At 40.6% G+C, this 21,295-nt stretch overlaps 2 protein-coding genes across 12 annotated transcripts in view; one reads left to right on the plus strand and one right to left on the minus strand.

Moving 5' to 3' along the window:
- Positions 1-6,956, plus strand: part of ARFGEF1 (ARF guanine nucleotide exchange factor 1) — an 85,550-nt gene extending 78,594 nt beyond the window's left edge. For both annotated transcript variants that reach the window (XM_084203832.1, XM_084203831.1), the window contains exons 34-39: positions 1,173-1,302; positions 2,082-2,221; positions 2,602-2,770; positions 3,265-3,403; positions 4,320-4,437; positions 5,177-6,956. In XM_084203832.1, the coding sequence (XP_084059958.1) occupies positions 1,173-1,302; positions 2,082-2,221; positions 2,602-2,770; positions 3,265-3,403; positions 4,320-4,437; positions 5,177-5,341 (861 nt within the window). In that variant the 3' untranslated portion in view covers positions 5,342-6,956. The remainder of the gene's footprint in view (positions 1-1,172; positions 1,303-2,081; positions 2,222-2,601; positions 2,771-3,264; positions 3,404-4,319; positions 4,438-5,176) is intronic.
- A 2,093-nt stretch (positions 6,957-9,049) lies between these two features.
- CSPP1 (centrosome and spindle pole associated protein 1) overlaps positions 9,050-21,295 on the minus strand; it is a 63,258-nt gene continuing 51,012 nt past the window's right edge. For all 10 annotated transcript variants that reach the window (XM_084218226.1, XM_084218225.1, XM_084218230.1 and 7 more), the window contains 5 exons: positions 20,679-20,734; positions 19,318-19,381; positions 14,344-14,459; positions 14,053-14,191; positions 9,050-10,083 (listed from right to left, as the gene is read on the minus strand). In XM_084218226.1, coding sequence (XP_084074352.1) covers positions 9,869-10,083; positions 14,053-14,191; positions 14,344-14,459; positions 19,318-19,381; positions 20,679-20,734 — 590 coding nt within the window. In that variant the 3' untranslated portion in view covers positions 9,050-9,868. The remainder of the gene's footprint in view (positions 10,084-14,052; positions 14,192-14,343; positions 14,460-19,317; positions 19,382-20,678; positions 20,735-21,295) is intronic.

Consider the following 21,295-nt stretch of genomic DNA (forward strand, 5'->3'; position numbering starts at 1 on the left):
CAAATTTTCTCTTGTAATAAGACCTTAAATATCTGTTTAAAGTAGAAAATTTTTATAACCACCAGATTTCTTAGTGTTGCTTGAAGAAACTGATGTGAAGTCTGGATTTGCCTGCAAGTGACAGCTCTTGTAGCTGCTTTGCTACTGATGAGAATTAGCTTTTGGACATTGTCACAAGATTGCTGCATAAAGTTCTTTATAGATTAATGAAGCACTTGATACAAGTTGCTCAAGGATAATGGTCCAAGTGAGCTTTACTAAGAGGGCCTGACTCCCTCCATTTATCTTTATGAAGTGTTACCATAATTCAGCTTAAACAAAGTAAATGTGTGTGAAGGCCAGTTCTCATTATATGGGTATTGTACCTTTGTGTTGTACCATGACTCATTTATAGTGGTTTGATCTAAACACATTGGCTATATTTTTGATCCATTTATGTCAAATATAATAGCATGCATAAATGGCAAATAAATGTCTTAGTTCTGAGTAAATTGAAAGATGTTTTCCCTTTGAAATAGTTTACAATGAATGTTTTTAAAAATTATTTTTGTCTTCAGTGTAAAAAGATACTTTGCAACTTCAGAATTAACAGAACTTGTGTAATAAATGATACTAAAGGACAAATATTTTGGCTCTCTCATTTAGTAGGATAAAACCTTTGCATGCTTTGGATATTTTCATATCATTTTTATTTAGGTTGCTCAAATATGATGGATTGTTTTGCTATCAGTAGACATGATACCTATTAAAATATACATTTTTACTTAGTAGAGATGAAAACTTCGGTTATCTACTGATATGAGAAGCTGAGGTGTTCTTTACAGGAACCTGGTAGCAAAGCACCTACTCTTGATCTGGTAAAAGCTGTATTAACTCTTGGATGACAGAAGAAATGCTTGGAGGGAGTACAAAAACCTGTCTGAAAAATGCTGCTCATTACCTTTCCTGTGTACTTAAGTGTTCGTTACTTGTTAAATTTTCAGTTGGTTCTTAGTAGCTCACCTTTCTGGTACATCTTTCATGAATGCTCATAGCAAGTATGACTATAGTGAATGCAAGTGCAGTGTTGAAACAGCAAATGTCTTGAGCTCTGAAGAGCACAACCCTATTACCAATTACCAAAAGTTTTCTGTAACTTAATTACGTAATTTTCCTTTTTTTTTTCTTTTCAGGATACAATCTCCCAGAAGTCAGTAGATATCCATGACTCCATCCAGCCTCGATCTTCAGATGGACGCCCATACCAGCCCAGCACAGGGGCCGCAGTAGCGGAAGAAACGACTAAAGCCAGGCCAGCAGCAAGTGTGTACTCTGCAGGGGTTTGGAATTTTTATCTGTCTAGAGTAGTATGTACTGAATGTTTGGTATATTAGTTACAGTCCCAGCTGGGACTTCAGAAACCTGATGTGAAGAAATCACATTGTTTAAATTTTTGTCTTCATGTAGTATGAAAGAACTCTCTTGGACTGCATTTTCTGCCTGTGTTTTAAAAATCCAAGAGTTCAACTGCAAGCTTCTAGGCTTTTTACCCAAAGCAAAATCTTAAAAATGGTAGTCTTCTTCCAGTGCTGTGTGAGATTTCTTTTCTTAGGGGCAGAGATTTTTCAGTGCAAAATGCTACAGAAGCAGTAGCTGAAAAAGAATTCTGTCTCTGATTTGAAGAGTGTATCAAACCCTTATTTAACATCTTGCGCAGTTATGTTTCGTTGCTTAAAATGTTCATGTGGTGCATTAGTACTTGCCACAGCTGCAAACAAGCATGGTGCCAATGCTGTACTGAGCCTCCTGCCTGGGAACAGCCTCTGGCTCTTGCTATTGCACTGGAGGCCCAAGTCACTCATTTTGGTGATTTTAGTAACACGAAACCAGGTTGATGCAATGTATCACAGACAACTTCAGGAAACAGTTTTTTAAGAAGTTCTGGTTGGTACCACAGTGATCTCTCCTGGTGTTAGTAATTCCAGCAGGTGGATTCCAGGTTTGATTTACACATGTGCTTGAAGTTAAACTGTTCTTCAACACGCCCTCAAAACAGCTCAGAAAAGTTCTTTAGTTAACAAGTAACTTTCTTTCCTTTAAAGAATTTCCAGAACAGAAGTTATTTGCTGCTCTTTTGATCAAGTGTGTTGTACAGCTGGAACTCATTCAGACGATCGACAACATAGTGTTCTTCCCAGCAACTAGCAAAAAAGAGGATGCAGAGAATTTAGCAGCAGCACAAGTAAGTGGAACTGATAGGTACCTCTCTTTTTAACACTTTTCCTCCAAAGCTTTTAAGGTAAAGTTTCTTAAATTCCTGTAGCATTTGCTAATTCACAATTTTTACATGCATTTGAGAATTTCTATTGGCATGTTGAGATCTTTTGCAACTTTCCTTAAATTGCATTTGCTGTGCCAGGGCAGCACTGTGGAGATTAAAACATGTATTGCTCAAAGGGATTTATATATCTGGGATGTGGATACAACCTTTAATACTGTGTTAAGTTTAAGTACAAGTACAGATGTAAACAGGGTAGGATTGAGTTATCACAGGAGCTTGCTGAAAACAGTTGTGAATTTTTACTTCAAGTCTTTTTCTTCCTGTTTCCCTTTTTTCAATAGAGAGATGCAGTAGACTTTGATGTCCATGTGGATACACAGGATCAAGGGATGTATCGTTTCCTAACATCGCAGCAGCTTTTCAAACTTCTTGATTGTCTGCTGGAATCTCACCGATTTGCTAAAGCATTTAATTCAAACAATGAACAAAGAACTGCTCTCTGGAAAGCAGGTGAGTCAGTCCCCTTGAAGAAATACTTTGTGACAGTGTGAATTGGCCCAGAAATAGGTCAGGAGTACTTCAATGCCAAATGTAAAAGTTGAAGCTTTAGCTCTGTAAGTGTAGGATTTGTAAAGGGAGGAAGCCTAATCTTTGGAGGGGCAAATATCTCTGGTTTCCTAAAATTCAAGGTTTCTTTGAGGTACAGCTGCCAAGCTGATCTTGGCTGTAGGTGTGAGTCCCATGCTTGGAAACTGCAGGCACAAACATAAGTTTCACAGCCACTTGTAAGCTGATACTAAAAACGGGTGCCAAACACCATTGTGCCACAAATAAATAGGTTCATTTGTAGCAATGCTCCATTGTAATAAATATTATGAGAAGTTTTTTACCTGAGGTGGTTCTTCTGTCTGTGTGCAGAAGATGCTTAGAAAGAGAAGTGGGAGACTGTAAGAAAGAATGTCAGCTGAACCAAAAATGTAATTGGATGCTTGGAATTCCTGTAGGTTTCAAAGGCAAGTCCAAGCCCAACCTGCTGAAGCAGGAGACGAGCAGCCTGGCCTGTGGGCTGCGCATCCTGTTCCGCATGTACATGGACGAGAGCCGCACCAGCGCCTGGGAGGAAGTCCAGCAGAGACTGCTGAAGTAAGGCCCATGGAGCTGAGCTGTTGTGTTATTTCTGATGTTAAAGAAATGGAGTGGGTTATTTAAAAGGATAGAGCATCTTTGTTTGCTGTAAACTTCTAGAGCCAACATGGGCGTGTGGTGGTCACAGCTGATATTAAGAGTTTTACGTTCTGTGGGGAGTGCTGTGCCTCCTGCTACTGATGATGTCTCTCATTTTTGTTCTCATTACATGTTTTGCAAGGAGAACAAAGATTTTTTTTCACCTTTTTTTTTCTATCATGTGGGTAGGTGGGGGCTCTTCTTTAAAAAGGAAAGCAGCTATCACCTAAACCCTGTTTTTTTCCTTTACTAACATCAGGTATTTTAGAGAACTGGCACCGTTTGTTCTCATTCTCAGGAATGGACACTGTGCTCTAGCAGCCTTGTGAGCATACAGAGGCCTTTGGCTCTTTGGTTGCTGATCTGAATGTTTTTTGTTTATGAAGTTTTCAAGCAACTGTTGGAATAAGGGAGGGCTTTAAACCTCAACAGCAACACTTAAGGCAAGTCTGTGAACCTTAAGACATTAAGATTCACAGACTAGGAAGCAGAGCTGAAAACTGCCTGGTTACGTCAACATGAGATATTCACAAAGGCCACACAGCATTTTGTCACATACCTCTCAAAGAGCACTTGATACTTTTCAAATACATTCACAGACAGTATAACCACGTCTTGTCAGCTTATTTATTACTGAAGTCCTAGGACTTTGGGTTTGAGTTGAACAAGGTCACTGCTTTCTGTCATTAACCAGGTTTAGAGCAGCTTTCATAAAGCAATGCTGTACTACACCAGGCCTTTACACTGCCAGAATTTGCTAAGCCAAAGCCCTCTTTCTGCAGTAGAGCTCAGAAGGAAATGTGAGTTGTTATTTTTTTGTGTCTTTTGTCTCCAGTGTCTGCAGCGAGGCTCTGAGCTATTTCCTCACTCTTACATCAGAAAGTCACCGGGAAGCCTGGACTAACCTTTTACTCTTATTTTTGACTAAAGTCCTGAAGATAAGTGATGAAAGGGTAAGTAACTGTTTGCAATGATGTTTGAGATGACGTGTATAGGTAAGAAGTAGTTCCAGACTGGTTCATCACACACAGTAACAGACTTGTCTTTAAAAGCTCCTGCTGCTCTGTAGACACTCTTGTGTTGAGGGAATATACATTCAAACTGCACTTGACAGATACTGACACTAATAATTCAGTGTGAAGGTGCAATGAGTGATAAAATAAAATGTGTCAGAGAAGTTTAAAGATGCTGCAATTCTTTAGAAGTGTGTGTTAAATTGTTTTTACCCTGCTTCTGCTGAGGAAGACAATTAGTGAGGATATTCTATTCAAAGAATTAACTCTTGTTTCTGCTGCCAGTGCTGCAGGTACACGTACACCTTGACCTTCTCCAAAGCAGTTCTGCAGTAAATAAATCCCTGTTTAATCTCCCTCTAAGAGCACTTGGCTGAAATAATTAAGTGATGAAAAAGGCCAACTGCAAGAAAAAAGCTCATAATAGAAAAATATTTCCTCTTGGAGAATAAGCATTAGTAAGGAGCTTTGTGTAGCTGGTGAGCATCTGTCAGAGTGTATCACAGCTCTCTTAGCCTTATTCTAGCACTGCTAATTTCAGTCGTAAAGGTGTTTCTGCTTGTCACTTTGTGGGTTTCTCACCTCATTTGGGAGAGTATTTAAAATTCTCATTTTGCAGTGTGCTTTCTGAGGTGTACCCATGTATAATAGAGTAATTTCTTGTTTGTTTTCTCCTCAGTTCAAGGCCCATGCCTCGTTCTACTATCCTTTGTTGTGTGAAATCATGCAGTTTGACCTTATTCCTGAGCTTCGGGCTGTTTTGCGAAGGTTTTTCCTGCGGATCGGGGTGGTTTTCCAAATATCCCAACCACCAGAGCAAGAACCTGGAATAAGCAAGCATTAGCAGATAGGGACGCTCTGTTTCCAACTTTATATTCCTCAGCTAAATAAAAGGACCAGGTAGCTGGGCCATTCTGTCTGGATCTCCATAGAAATGGTTTCTTTCTCTGGCAACGTGTATCCAAGGGTTAACGGTACAGACGCCTCCAACTGTAATTAAGGCTTGCCACACTCCAGTCCCTCTCTTTCCCGGCGGATTCTCTCTCTTCGGTTTCTCTTGCCTGGCTCCTGCTGAACACAGAGCCAGTTTATAGCACAGTCCCCCTTGTCAGCACGGGCTGCAGTGTCCTTTACTGTCCTAGACAGCAGCATAGCAACAGATGTTTATGGCGGGTGTGAAAGTGAAATGTACCCAAAGAAACATACATATGTAAAGGTTTGAGCTTCTGTGAGAAGTACAACTCAGGAGAGCTGTATTTTGAAGGATAAAATGTTTATAGTGAAAAGAAAATGGAGATTATTGTTCATGGAAAAAAATATTTAGCAACTATGTCTGATATTCTAAGATTTTTGCACACTCAGGCTGTCTGAGACATTGGTAATCATCCTTCTGTGAAAATGTACAGAGATGCAGATCTGTAATATAAACTCTTTAACACTATACAGTTCTTCCCAAATTATTTTATTTCTGAAATACTGATTTGTTGAAAGCCCATAACTCTTCCTTGTTTACCAAATGCACTAGAAGTTTGGGTTTCTTTTTTTGGGTTGTGATTTTTTTTTCTTCCTTTTTTGTTATTTTTGTTTTGTTTTGTTTCATTGTAGCCCAGAAGTTATTGTTGCCGACTTTTGTCAAGAACAGCGGTAGAAATATCACGACTGACATAACTACCTGTAATATACTTGTTTTAGGGCTTTGAAATATAACGAGCCATTGAAATGATGATCCTTCAAGGACTGGAACTTGAATCACTGCAAACAAGTCTAGGTTGTGTCTGCTGTCAGATGTTTTTTGTTTGATGTAGATTTCACTCTTATGTACAGAATTTAATGTTGGATATATTCAAGTAACAAATCTGGCATGGTTTGGGGATGGTTAAATTTATTGGAAATGTATTCATACTGTGAATTGTGCTCTGATGGTTAACAGACGAGATTGTCAAGCATTCTGTATTACAATGGATGTAGAAATTTTTTTCAGATGGACAAAATGTATATGGTACAGATATGTAAAGTTTTCTATGTAAAAAAAAAATTCTGTACAACTTTCTGTACAATATTTGGTTCTCATCTGGCATATTCTAATCAGGTTATAGGTCAATAAAGTTTTTGAACTCTTTCATCAGTGCAATCAAAACCAGTCTAATCCACAGCTACTTGTTTTACAGTTTGCTTTGCCTCTCATGCTTGTGTTTCAAAGGAGCAAACCCCAGACCATGGCAGCAGAAAGCTGGGTGCCTCTGGGCGACTGGGATGCCTCTTCTCACTGTTAAAAACAAATGCAGGGGGAAAAGAAGTAGTAAATTAAAAAAAAAAAAAAAAAAGGGTGGGCAGGGCTGGAGGCTGGAGGAGAATAAAAGCACTACATGAACTGGTCAGATGGACCCTGTAGTGCTACACTTTGCTCACTGGGGATTAAAACACAAACACAAAACAGCTGCTGGATAAAGGGGGAAGGGCTGGGATTGCAGTTCTGCTGACTTGGAACACATCAGCCAGCTCAGCCACAACAGCATCTTTGATTTTGTTAGTAAGAGTGGAATTGGATTGTTCTCCAGTGTGTTCCCAGAAAACTCCGGACTGGCACAGGAGAGCAGTGGGAAGAGCAAGGTGTGTGAGGGAGCCTCCTCTTTCAGGGCAGTATATCTGCCACAGACATTCACAGCAGGCTCCAAAAATAAGTGTAAGCAGTTCAGTGAAATAGCTATTGGAAAAGCCAGAAAAGGGAATTAAAATGCTATGACCTGTGGTTCAGTGTTTGCTCACAAAGTTAATTGGGGTGGAGCAAAACTAAATAACAACTACCAGAGTCAGAAGGGGTTGAACTGAGGTTATTTGAATTAATTGTAGCCTTTCCTCTTGGGCTGAATTTTACTTGTTCCATTTGTTGTGCTGTGTTTTAATCTTAAACTGCTGTGTTAGGCCAGACCTAAGGTCTTTTGACAGTGACCAGTAAAATTTTTTATGGTGAGTATAATGTGTCCCATCCGATTCATTGTCATACTGGCTCCCATGGCTTTAGCAAACTGTTCTGAGACCATTACCAGGGTGTCCCTGACACTGCTACCCTGAGCACTGTTTAAACAACCACTGTTCCTTGTGTGTCTGCCTGATTGCTTTCTAATCATCTCTGTTCAAGATAAAGCAGCAACTACGATGAATTATCTAAAACCTTGGGCAGTTGGGGTTTTGGGGCTCTTTCTGGTTTTAAACCTCACTGCTTTATTGTTTTGTTGTGTACTCCTCTTTAATAAGGACATTATTCTTTTACAGCCTGGCCTTCTCATGCCTTACTTATTGCTCATGTGGACAAGGCCCCATAGCTGTTCAATTTTGGTTCATTGGGAGCTGAACTTTGGTGTCATTGTAACTCTTTTGTGCCTCTCTTTAGTTCTTGCAGTGCCCGAGCAGCACCAGGTGTACTCTGGGCATCGTGTTCAACTTGCAGCTCTCTGAACACTCACATATATGGTAATTGTCAGAACTGGGGGCAGGGGCAGAGAATAGGTTCTCTTTTAGTGATCTCATCAGGGCTGGGACTGCAGATACACTTATTTTGCAGGTGAGGCTGTCATGATAAAAGGTTAGGGAGGCAGAAGGGCCCTGCCCAAAGCTGAACTTTGAAGAGGCAGAGAACACTGAAGATCTGGAAAGGGAAGGTGCAAAGGATTCAGTGTCCTGAGTAGTGCCCAAGGTAGCTGCAGGGAAGAGTGGAATTCATGGTGCTAAGGGATGCTGAGAAATGATGTTAAAGTAATTTCAGTGGTTTCAGGCCACAGCACAGGTAAAGGAAGTAATTCAGAGGGGTTGTGCCACATCCTGGCCTTGAACTGGAGGAAAGGAATGCCAGGTTCTGATGGTCTGTGGCAGTTATGAGACTTACTGCAGTGAAATGAGGGTGGCTTTTTAGGGAGACACTTTATGCTTCTCTCAGGGGAGAAACTCCAATAAAACTCTGTAAGCAGTTACATGAGGAAGAGAAATTCTGCATCTAGCCTGGAATTGGTACAGTGAATGTGTTTCCAACTTGTGAGGCAAGTGGAGAGAGCCCTCAGGGCAGGTGACAAAGTATAAAAGGCATAAGGTGGGCCTTGGCATGAGAGGATGGTAAGTGTACTATTACAAAGCATTTTCACAAAGTTATTTCCTCTGTCTCTGGGAAGTCCAGACTGAAGCAGCCAGGCAGCCCGAGGTACCCGCTCCAGCCCAGGTCAGGGATTACACCTGTGCCCCTGCTTGAGTGGCCATGGCTGTCAGACCCACACTGTTGAACCTTCTTACTGTTGAACCAGAAATTCAGGGTAAGAATTTCCCTGATTTGGCAAATCCTCTCTGGGAAGGAATGTGCTAAGCCCAGGAAGCTCAACATCACACAGGTTTGAAAGTACATTTGTCAGCAAACATTGCCTGCCATCATCATGGAACTGCTGTAGCCTACAGTCTACAAAAGCTTGAAGGTGCCAGTGTAGTAAAAATAAAAGACCGTTTTAAAAGTTCTTGTTTTCATCAGTGGTTTATTAATGTCATTTTTCCCCCTGTTGAACAGGTTTAGGCCTCTGGGTAGGAATTTCCTAACAAAGAGAAAAGTTGCAGCATTACCCCGGTTTACCTTGGTTATGTAGTTCACTGAACTCCTAAAATCTTGTTCCACATCCTTCTTGCTAAAGCTCTGGGCTCTCAATGAAGAGATTTTCCACATGTTTTTATTTGGAGACAGCTTTAACACTCCAGTTTGTTCCTGAGTAAATGAAAGCTGAAGCAAATCATAAATTCAGAAAATTGAAGTCGGCTTTCACAGTTTTTATAACAAAAATAATTTTAGTAACAAAATACTTTATTAACTCTTCAATCAGAAACATAAATATATTCAACAATATCTGTATTTTCAGCACACAACAAGTTAGGGAAAGTAAGACACATTTTTAATAGTAATTTTTTTTTCTGTGAAAGTGTTAGCCATGCTTTCACGTGGGACAGCATTTATCCTGTATGAAAACCAAGCGTCCCTGTTCAAGTTACTCTGTGGGTAAAAACCTAATGCCCTTCTGCTCTTGGGCTGTTCTAATGCCAGAAAGTTTTGGAGTTTGACTATAAACCTAAAAAACATCTTTGATTTAATATCAAATTCACACCCAACACACTGTTTCTGAGGCTGAAACTTAAGTTGTGTAAAAAGTGCAAAAGCTGCCAAGCTACTCCTCTACGTCCCACGTCACAGAATAGAAAACATCCCCGCGCTCCATCTCCGTTCCACTGCAGCGTCTGACCCTTTATTATTGCTGTTTGCAGTTACTCGCACAGCTCCACACTGTACACGGGAGAGAGCTCTCTCTGTCTGCCTGCGGGCTTCCCGGGGCACTCCCGGGCGCAGTCAGCCGTGCGCGGTGGAGAGGCCGTGCCAGCCCAGCGGCAGCGCGCTCTCCGGGGACAGCTTGCCCGCGCCCGGCTGCTCCGCCAGCAGCCTCCGCAGCGTGGCCGACGTGCCCGGCCGCAGCCAGGGCTCCGTGGCCACCGTGTCAGTAGAGCTGGCCTGGGACTGGGTGCGCTTCAGAAGGTCGTCCACGTCCCCTAAGGAAATGTCATCACCTGAGAGAGGAGAGCAACACGTGTGTGTTAGACGGTCGGACGGACAGGAGCTCTTCCCGTCACAACACGGGGCAGGCTTGGCTGCAATCAGTGCGGCAATAATGCTTTACAATTATATATATAATAATGCTTTTAAATGACATTTCTACTTAGCACGCATTTGCTGAGGTTCTGGGGAACTGGGCCTCAACAGCTCCCCCCGAGCAGCTCAGCAAGGGGATAAGGATACAGGCAGAGGTGGGTGGACTCGGCAGAGGGTTCTTGCTTTATAAAAAACTTCTATTTAGGGAGAATCAAATCTGTCAGTGCCTGTAGGCATAAAAATGCATGTGAAAATAAGGTCATTCAATTACAGTAGCCTGACTGAACCTTGTATAAACAGTCTCCTACTGAGGAAGAATTGTTTTAACTTGGTTTAACAGTGCAAATGCAAAAGAGCCTCTGCATCACCGCCCAAACCTCAGTGAATGTCCTGCTGAAACTGGCTAAGTTGGGATCTTCCAGCTACAAAACAAGCCCCACCTAACAAAAACCAGAAATGCCTTGCCTATGAACTTGGGGTCCTGATCACTCTGAACTCTACTGTTACTTGTTTCAATTCTGTCAGCAATTATACACACAACTAATACCTTAAACAAATAGTTCTTAGTGTGGACTATCAAACAACATACATTTTTACTATATATGAAGGGGTATAAAGATATAAGTTCCTCTGTGCTGTTAATTTTTTGGCTTCAATGCATCTAATTTTTTACATACTTGAAAAAAATTATGCAAATCCCCTCTAACTATAACGACTGAAAAATGCAATGTTTTCCTCTTAAAATTAAACCACATCAGTGAAGAGGTTCTGGTTTCTTGGTGATAAAGGTGGACAGAAACATGTTTAAAGACTCTAGATTAGGAAAAGAAATCAACATTTTTGCAAGAACATCCTAATTAAAGCAAAACAGAATTGCATATTCTTCAGTGATTAAATAATTAGCCTAAGCAATTAATAACTGTAATGTAATTTTAGTATTTGGATGATTTTTACAAATTTCAGGTTTTTATTCTGCAAAAAATGATGACTTTTTAAAAATGAGAATTTAAACCAAAGCAATGAGAATCTGAAGATTCTCATTAAAAACAAAGTTGATGGTCTAAGCATGGGTGTGAGAGCCCAAGGCCTGGAGAAGCAGCAGGCAGGTGTGCAGGGGTGAAGGGAAGGACAGAATTGCACAACCCCACACACGCTGGGAGCAAGGGCTCAGTTTCCCTCTTTGTCTGTTAGGTGGGATTGCAGGTTCTAAAACAAAATGCCAAATACTTTTTGTTCCAAAAGAATTTGGCAGGAATCATTAGTTCTGTCACATCACACAGACAGTGATCTGATCATCCTCCAAGCCCTCCCAGTCTGGTTAAAACTTGTCTGCAACACTAGAAGTGAGAGCAGACCTCCCTCTCTCTAGGGCCTGTCATCTCCTGTGCTTGCAGCTGGCAGAGTGAACCTCTTTGTCTCCTCAATCCTGGGCCAGATCAACTCTCCCATGGGTTGGAACCCACAGTTTTTTGCATTTGTAGGTTTAGAGGGGTTAACAGCACACAGGAGGGAAAGTGATACCTGAAGAAAATAATTTTCTGTTTGCTGCTTTAAGAGATGATATCTAGTAAAAATAAAAATAAGGTTATTCAGAGACAGACAAACTGGGAATGTCCAGGCCAGAGGGCTGCATTTCCCCACACTTAACTACTTCTGCCTTTAAAGCAAAGCCTTTAGATCTTGCAGATGCCAGAGGCAAGATCAACTGTTCTGCCAGAGGTCAGATCACAGTGCACATCACTGGATCACACTCACTTGGTGCTGCTTTTAGAAAGCACAGCAGATCAGCTGCACTGCAGATCTTCATCATGAATTTCAACACTTCACACACTCCCTAAAAAACTGTCCTTAATTGGGACACACATCAAGACTCTTGATAATTCAGTTTGCATGTGGAGGCTGAGGGTAAGGAAAGCTTTTGCTTAGCACGAAATCCTGCTTTAGAAATGGAATGGTATCTGGACTCCTGCAGAACACCAACAGCAGCACATCTTGTGTGCCCAAACCTGTGAGAATTCCCTCTTCTGTATCTGAGCCTCCTCTTGTTTATGGTCATAAGAACACACATACCTTGCCTGACAGAGACTCCATCACCCAAATATTCACCAAGTCTACACTGATGGGGATTTTTTTAGATGGGTAAAAATGGAGAAGGCCTGACTCCTTTTGTCTAATTTTCCAATTAAGAAAACAATACTAGGATGCCTATAGGATTCCCACATCAGTCCCACAGGAGAAAGTGAACTGCTGTGAACAGAGACTCCTTATTGAACCAGATCAGCTCTTAGAATTTATCAAAGCCTGTGAATTGCCATCTCTGGTCATTTCAAGGGAAGATAACCAGGTTCCTTAGTTAAGTATTTGAGAAATTTATTTTCTCTCAGCAGTGTCTCTAAAAGCAGAGGAGAAATGACAGTCCTGGCTGCTCAGAAAGCAAGAGGATGCCACAAGGGCTCTTTCAGATTGTTAGGGAAAAGGAGCAAAATGCCTGGCTTCACTCATTTTTTCTGTAACATCCCTAAGCACAAGGAGGGAACAGGAGGGCAAGCAGCAGTGCAGCCTGAACAACCACAACTGAGCAAGAGGATCTATTGTTGCCTTTCCAAGAGGCACAAATGCCAAGGATGAGTGATGGGTCCCCATGTGCTCCAGAGAACAACCTACATACAGACATATAAATATAAATATATATATATATATATACACACACATATATCAAAATTATATTTATCTAAAGGCTGAAGCTCTGGAGGCTGTGACAAAAAGAAGGCAAGCAAAATAAAAAGTGTAGTGCATATGATATGAGGTGAAATTACAAAAGAGGTGAAATGCAACAAAGATACTGAAGTAGTAGTAGTTCACATAGCAAATATATCTGGGTGGAGTAAAATTAGTAAAGATTTTCTTTTAGAAGAAAATTAGTATGAACAGGGTTTATTTTTTAGTGACTTAAATCCACAGTGAGATGGTTAAAACAAACAAAAAAAAGATGAAGTGCTTGTAAGAGTACCCATAGCAACAGAATCAAAAATACTGCCAGCATCTGTACTCTCTTTAAGTTTATAAAAAGGATACTGATACTGTAATTGCCTAGACAGCATAGCAACTAGCTCCCAAAAAAAAGGGAGATTTCAGACTCGTATGAAAGAATCATTAGCACAAAGTGTATGAACTGGGTCTCAATCCATGTGAGAAATTAAAGGTCATTAATGGTTGCCATGATTGGTACTTCATACACAATAGGGATCTAGATCAGGCAGTCAGCGTTTGGAGATGCTCCAAGACAACTCCCAGCACCTGATGTAAGAAACTTGGAATGAATTCAAGTGTGTGTGCAGTGAAAGAGGTATCAGTATCAAATACTCACATACTCAAATACTGAACGATCATTAATATTAACAAACCACTAGAAAAATCAAATTAACTAGAAACTGAAGTACTTCATCCTACACAGTTCTCTGGCATATCTTCATGCTGGTTGGACCACAGACATCTGACTCCCAGGAATGCCAACAGACTCACACAGGCACCTCATCATCATTCACCACTCGAGTGTTTTATTTCTTCCCACTGCCATTTCAGCTGTGCAGCTGGATATCCCCATCCTGCTGCCCACACTGCAGTGGTGCTCACAGGACAAGTAGGAGTGGCTGATCAGACAGGAATATGACAATCTTCTCCTACTCTCCTCCTCTGAACTCAGTCTAAACAAGCTGTGTTGAGGCATGCTGGGGAAGCCCTTGTACCAGCTACAGAGCTCTATAAATAACTCCTGTGTTTGATCTGGTTGCTCACTGTTCTGCTACGTAAAGCCTATTATTACTTGTTCTTTTAATTATTGTAATTACTTAGTGTTCAGTACATCATCTCTGCTACAGGGAGCATACCCAAGGAAGGAGATTTCTGCTGGAGCTCAGTCGGTCTGTGCAGTCGCTCCTCGTTCTTGCCTTTCACCTGATCCACGTCGAGGCTGAAGTTGGAGTGCAAGGAGAAGCTGTCAGGCGTCTGCCCTGCTGGAACTTCCTCCTGCAGGGAAACCAAAAAGGCACAAATCCTTCAGTTAAACAGCATCCCTTTTAAAAGGGCAAATAACTGCAGGTGTGCTCCCTCAGGAGCCATAACATGGAGTCACTGTGGAAGCACAGGAACTCTCTGACATTACATCTGTCAGTTCTTACATGTGCAGCACTCTCCAAAGCTCTCTGCTTCAGTCGTCTCCTCTCCCTTGCAGAAAGTGGGTGCTGTGGTAATAAATTCACTTCTTCTACGGCAGAAAACATTTCCCCATTAGCACCTGGAACAACAGGTGAAATAATTTTCAAAGGAATCGAAATACCAGAGAGTGCTCCAACCTGCTTATGTTTTGAAACAAGCCAATATGTTGTACGTGACTCCATCATGGGAATGCATTCATTACAAATCTTGTTTATACCCAGACCTTTAAAGCAAACCAGTACTCAAATGAGCACAGCACCTCTACTTGAAAGGGAGAACACTTGGAAAATCAGAGTCATAAATAAATTTGTTACATGAAATACATAAACACATTACATGCACTGACAGTGTTGCATGGAATATGATAACAAAATCTATGCTTTAAACACACATCCTTGGTCATATCTCTGCCTTTTCATGTAATAAAATGTTAGCATCTATTCATACAAGAAAAAATAACTACACTTTTTGATCATACTTGTATCACATTACAGTGGGAGGAGTTGAATCTCTTTTTATAACACACATGAACCCTAAAGTGATGGCTCTGCTTCACACCTGTCTATTTCCCCCTCTTTTGCTGACTCTGGAAACTCAAACACAAACTGTTTCAAACAAGTGCTCTTGTTTTTTCCTCCAGGAGCAGTAAACCCAGCCTGGGGCTGGCTGATGGCTTTGCTGCTGCTTGGTGCAACAGTGGGCTCTGTTTCCTACTGCAGACACTCTGGCATCTTCAGAACAGAGCCTCCCAGGAAAAGGAAGGACCCTGCTCAACAAATCCTCCACAGAATCCACAACCATCAACTACTCTTTGTGACAACAAAGTCATGTTTTAGAAAAGTGGTTAGTCCAGTATATCACATAAAATTAAAAAAAAAAATTAAAGGACAAATGTGTGTCAATTCTAAACATAAGAACTAAACAATTATTTTGATTGAAAATTGACATACTTAGGTTTGAAAAATAAATTTGATTGATATCAAACAAGTTCAGAATAATAAGGTCTTTTTGAAAATTCTTTTATATTGCCAGTTGTTTTTTTCCCTAAAAATACATTTTTTATTCTCCTCTCATCTTTTCTCTTCCCCAGTTTCACCAACACTGCTCATGCTCTTATCACAAAAATGTTTCAAATAAAAAAATCAAAGCATAATTTCAAAATGGTGTAAGGCTAACAAATCATGTATCAGAATTCCAGCTACAAGACCAGCTGAACTTCACTATATTCCAAACAGTGCTATTGCTTGGTATCCTGGTTTCAGAGGAAGTGGTTTTTTTGGGATGCTGTGGTCAAACCAATAGGTGCTCAGATTTGAATATTGGCACCTGGTGTGGCCACTGAGGACATGGATACGCCTCTGAGAACACGGGGGTTAAAAGCTGAGAACTCCCAGGGGGAAGCTCCCTTGGGTTCCATCTGTGAAAGATCTCAGAGCTGCCCTGCCGGGCTGAGCAGGGGAGGGGAAGCCGTGCGGTGAGGGGCCCTGGACAGAGAAGGGAGGAGAAGGCCCTGCAGGATGGAAGGGTGGAGGAGCCCCCAGAGACATCGGACAGCCCCCCAGAGAGAGAGAGCTTGTGCCACCTTGAAATTCGATATCATGTGCTGGCAGCATGGCAAGCCGAGAAGGAGAAGGCAGGGCAGCCCTGGGAGTTCTGGACAGGCAGAGCCTGATATTTTAACCCTTTTCTTGGATGATGGAAACCTTACAAATGCTGATTCCTCTTGGAGCTGAATGAGGAGAGAGGTAGAGATGGACTAGCAGGAAATGGGCAAGTGTGATGCAAGTTTGTGCAAGTGAAAGACGTCAGAGAGAAGCTGAGAAGAATCCTAGGTGGGAGGAGATGATGGAGTGGCCTTTGGCTGGACTTTTCTTGTATGGCCATGGACAGAACCATTTTTCCTGTGACACAGAGACTGCATTTAGGGGGAGGCAATGGCTCGGAGCCAAGAGAGTGCAGTGATGTGATGTGAAGGAGTGTGTGAACAGAGACAGGTGAGGAGGGTGGTGGTGGTGCCCTTGATCTTTGGTGAAGGAGAAGATCTCTGTCCTTGAGACCCCTCAGCCCCAGGGGGTGAAATCTGGGAGGGACAGGTATCCCAAAAGGGAGAGACTGTGCTCTTCTTGGAACTAAGCAAAGCACCATTAAAAGGAAAACCCTGGGAGCAGCTCTGGTCCATGCGCAGTGGTGAGAGCACTGGGCATGGAGGGAAAATGTCACGCTGGCAGATGATCTCCAGATGATCTCCAGGCAGCGCCACGTGTGACAGGGAAACACAAGAGGTTCCAACTGTGTTTCCAGGGGAAGCCCATGGTGCAAGAGAGACTCCTCTCTCCTTGATGAACTGAGAATTGATTATCTAAAGGGTGGTGATAGACAGAGTTAGTGATCGGAGGGGTGGTAACTGAATTGAGAATCCAAGGTTTTGTCCTACTGTGATGTATTGGGAATTTGGTGGGAGGAGGAGGAGTGTTTTTGGAAGGTTTTCATTCTGAGTTCTGTGTGTGTTTCTTTTTTTAAATATAGTTGTAGGTTAATAAAGTTTTTTCCCTTTATTCCTAAGTTAGAGCCTGCTTTGCTCTATTCCTGGTCTCATCTCACAGTAGACACCAGGGAGAAAGTATTTTCATGGGGGCACTGGCATTGGCCAGGCTCAAACCATGACACTTGGAATATAAAAAAATAGTTTAACAAAGTGAATTTGTCACAACAAAGGACAAGCTTAAGAATTTATTTGTACCATTAGTGTATCATCAGTATCAGATGCTACCTGTTCCTGTAAGCATCCCTCATTCAGATCCTGTTGCACAGAGAGATCCTGTTGCTTTTAAATCACTGCATTAACACTAATAGATTCTAGGGTTTTCAATGAGGCAAAAAAAGAAAAAAAAAAACTAATTTATTTCTAACTGCCTCAAACACTTTATTTCTAACAGCCTCAAATTTCTGAGCCCTAGGATATAAATGTAATGCTGACATAATAGATGTCAAAATTGAGTTGGATTTTAAACCCAACCAAAAAAGACCTCAAGCAAACCAGAGGGTGGTGTTACACTCCTCTTAGGAAATGGCAAGCACTGTTACAATACACCCCTGTATTTCACCAAAGACCCTCACACAATGTGAGCAGCACAACTCCCAGAGAAGGCAGCCCACAGAGAATGATAGTTTTTATTTTTAGTTCAGGGATGGAAGTCACCAGATTAATATTCAGAATGTTAGTAGCTATTTATAAAGCCCAAACAATGCAAAGGATAACACATTTTTAGTTAATGCATACAGCTCACTATTGAAGAACATGGTTTTTATCAGCCAGAAATGATCTGGGGGGAAAAGGAAAAAAGGGGGTGGGGGGAATAAATAATATGTTAGGTTAACTCAAACAGCTCACTAAACTGCAAGTACCAGGTGGATGGGAAGAAGAAGGGAAACAGTGAGAGCACTGTAAATATCATGAACCTTAGGAAATACCCAAGAACACTCCATTACAGAGCTGGCAGCCTCACAGCAGATGAAAGGACACAGTTCACAGAAGGCACAGCTGGATATTTATCCACACAATACTGCTGATGGTGAACAGGGATTCAAAATGCTAATTCTAGTTGGTGAAAGACAACCTGTGAAAGGCCCAGCTTAGCAAGGCTTATGAAATGCAATCAGCTACAGCTCACTGGAAGCTGGAAGAGCCCTGCATGTCTGCTCTGCATCTTGTGTTCCTCTCCATGAGCCTGTCCTGGCTGAGATGGGGTATTTGGCTCCAGCCTAGACTGATGGGCTCTTCTGAGGCATCCTTTCACCACTGGGCTGTACTAATACACAGTAATCCTTAACCTGAAAAGGAAGGTATTGCAGACTGCAGGGAGAACCAAATGCACTGAGCAGGGCTGAAACCCCACCCTGTGCTCCACCCAGTGCCAGGTTCTACCCTGTACTCCAGGACTTGCACGTTAACAGAATGGACTTGAATACACTTCAAATGAAAAATTCTGCTTTTAACCAAAGCCAGAGATAATAGTCATCAGTTTATAGAAACACTGTTTCATTAAAAAGTATCTGCTTCACTCTACTGCATCTCCCATACAACAAAGAATAAAAACCTTGCAAGATGATTTCCCATAGATGACTGAAAGAAATTTCAAGATACTGAAATGCCTGCTAATGGAAAATAACATGTAAAGGCCTGAGCTGGTTGGGTTTTTCTAGTAACTGGAAATAAAACAGCACTTTTACATCCATGCATATAAAGGTTGAATAGAGAGACATTACACGAGGCAGTCTATACAAAAATCTTTAGAAAACTAAAAATCTTCTGCTTCAGATGATGAATAAGTGACAATGTCTATAAGTATAATGTTGCAAGTGAAATGAAATAAAATGTGAACAGCAGAAAAGTGACCCATTTAGCATGAATTGCTATTTTATACCCATATAATCGTGCTTAAAATCAAGCATGCTTGTAAATCAAAAGAATAACCATGAAAAGAATCGCTGACTGTCTAAGACTTTTGTATTTCACTGTGGATGGACTGCAATTGTAAGCTGTGATTGTCAATAAATTATTTGCAGCAGAACAATAGAAAAGCATTGCCAATGCTACCATTGTAACACATTTCCTGAATAAATATTAGCTTTTCCTTATCCAAAGCTGGGAAGATGTCAAAAAAAGCCCCTTGACAAGCCTGACCTCCCAGACAAAGCATGAAGAGCAGAGAAAGCTGCTTTCTCATGAAAAGATGTAAGGTGGTAAAGGGCAACTGAGCAGCAGCATCAAATTTAGGTGTCTTTACACAAATTTGCTGCAGTAACATTTCATAAATCTTTGCATTTTAATTTGGAGACATAACTTCCTAACAGTAATAATCATTTTAGAGACAAAGCTTTAGACTAAACCATGTGTCTGTACACCCACAACATGGTTAAGGGAGGTAGAAACTCACCAATAAAAGCACTATCCGATTCCAACAGTGAATTTTTCTGGAATTCATTAGATTTGTTCCTGAACTACAAAAGTAAAAGAGAAAAAATGGAAATTCAGAGGCTTTAATACATTTCTGGGGCCAAATGATAATTAATGTAAATTAATTGCCAAACTTCTGCAAAGCAAAGAGCAGCTCTACAGTGTTCATATTCTACTAACCCTGATTTTGTGGTTCTAAAAACCCAATACATTTTTAAAGAATTAATATTCTTTTTAAGCATTAGGGTTTGTTTCTTTTTACTTTTCAGTATAAATCCCATTTGCTGAAATTGCCTACACATGACAGCTGTTGTGGTAATTTGTGTAACACAGACATTTCCATCAAGAAATTGATCTGTGTCACTCTGTGTAAGGCTCAGAACAATCAGTGCTCAAAGTGAGCTTTGCATTTAAGGTTTGTATTTAGTATTGATCAAATGAAGAATGATTTCTTATGTTTAACTTATCCCACCACATACAATCTCAATCTTTCACATTAAAGCATTAAAATAACAAATTTCTACATCATAATATCAAGGACTAAGACCAATACTCATAGCTCATGTCATAGATGCAACCATTTATTACAGAACTCCTACTGAGGAATAATTTCTGTTGAAAACCACTCTAAAATCAAAGCAGTAGAAACCATCAGAGGAGACAGAACAAGAGAAAAGAAATCTTTTACTGCAAAGCATTGCTCTGAATTAGAATTTCAGGCATTAAATTACAACTATAAAGTGCATTAATGTGATTATTTTTTTAAATAAAAAGTGTTTCATTTCTGCATTTCGTTACAGTATTATCCTTGAGGTTAATGTCTTTGCTGTTGCACAGTCTCCTGTGTTTCACTGCTTCACATTCCCACGAAATACAATTGAACTCTGTTATTCAGAATTTGGGGTTAGTGCAGGATTCTAATTTGATAGCACTTTATTTTGCTCTTTTCACCAAGTCAGAAAATAAACATTCCATCTGAGAACAGATCCAATTCTTGACTGGCCAAGTGCATCACTTAAACCACCTGAATTCAGAGCAACTGCTTCTGGCTTGGCTTTTTCTACTAATTCTCACCCCCCAGCAGCAATCTAACATCATATGAATATAAAATAAGTACCAATGAATATAAAAGGAAGAGAGTTAAAGGATCAGGCCATCTCTATGTACAAAGATAAGCAACTTGTATGTCAAGATTAAAGAAGCTGTTGTTAGTGTGGACCAGAAAAAGAAGTAAATTAGTTTGCTGTCTTGTTAACTGTTATTCCTTTCTCCAAATCAGTGAGAGACACAATATTTCTCACACTTGAAAAAGTAATATAACAAAAAACCTTTTGTTCTTACCAGGCCCATGGTTTGTGGGTAGCTGTCCAAAGCAGAATCCTCTTGATCATCAAAAGCTACATAGACAGGAGACAAAATGACAGGGTTGACATAAAAATAGTTAATAACAAAACATATTTTATCAGTTTATTATTGCAAAAATGAAGATCAGTATGCATTACATCTTTAAATATACATAAATTGTGCTGAAGGAATGGGTTTTTAAAATGCTTGAATGCAACAGTTATTCCAGTTTCCTTATGTAAATTTAAGTAGAATCAGAGAAATCAAACAGAAATCTGTAGTTTATTACTTCTTATCTGTATTTTGGCTCCTGGCAGGGAATAACAACCACAGCAGGGACTTCAGAAAGCCCCAAGAGTAAATGTACATTCAACATGCTAAGCACACCACACTTCCAGCCTTCAAAGAGAAGTTGATCCTGACAGAGATCATTTCACAGAGGAAAGTGATAGGAATATATGTGCTTTTATCTCAGGATAAAAATCTCAGTTCTGGAGAGCACAGAGAACCATCCTGAAAGTTAAGCTAACAATGACCCAATGCATGCTGGAAATGCAAAGAAGCAGAACTGAAGTTACTTTTCTTATTTAGTTTAAATTTTCAAATAAATTATT

This window comes from Fringilla coelebs (assembly GCF_963513975.1).
Source record: "Fringilla coelebs genome assembly, chromosome: 1".
In the NCBI taxonomy this organism is placed as follows: Eukaryota; Metazoa; Chordata; class Aves; order Passeriformes; family Fringillidae; genus Fringilla; species Fringilla coelebs.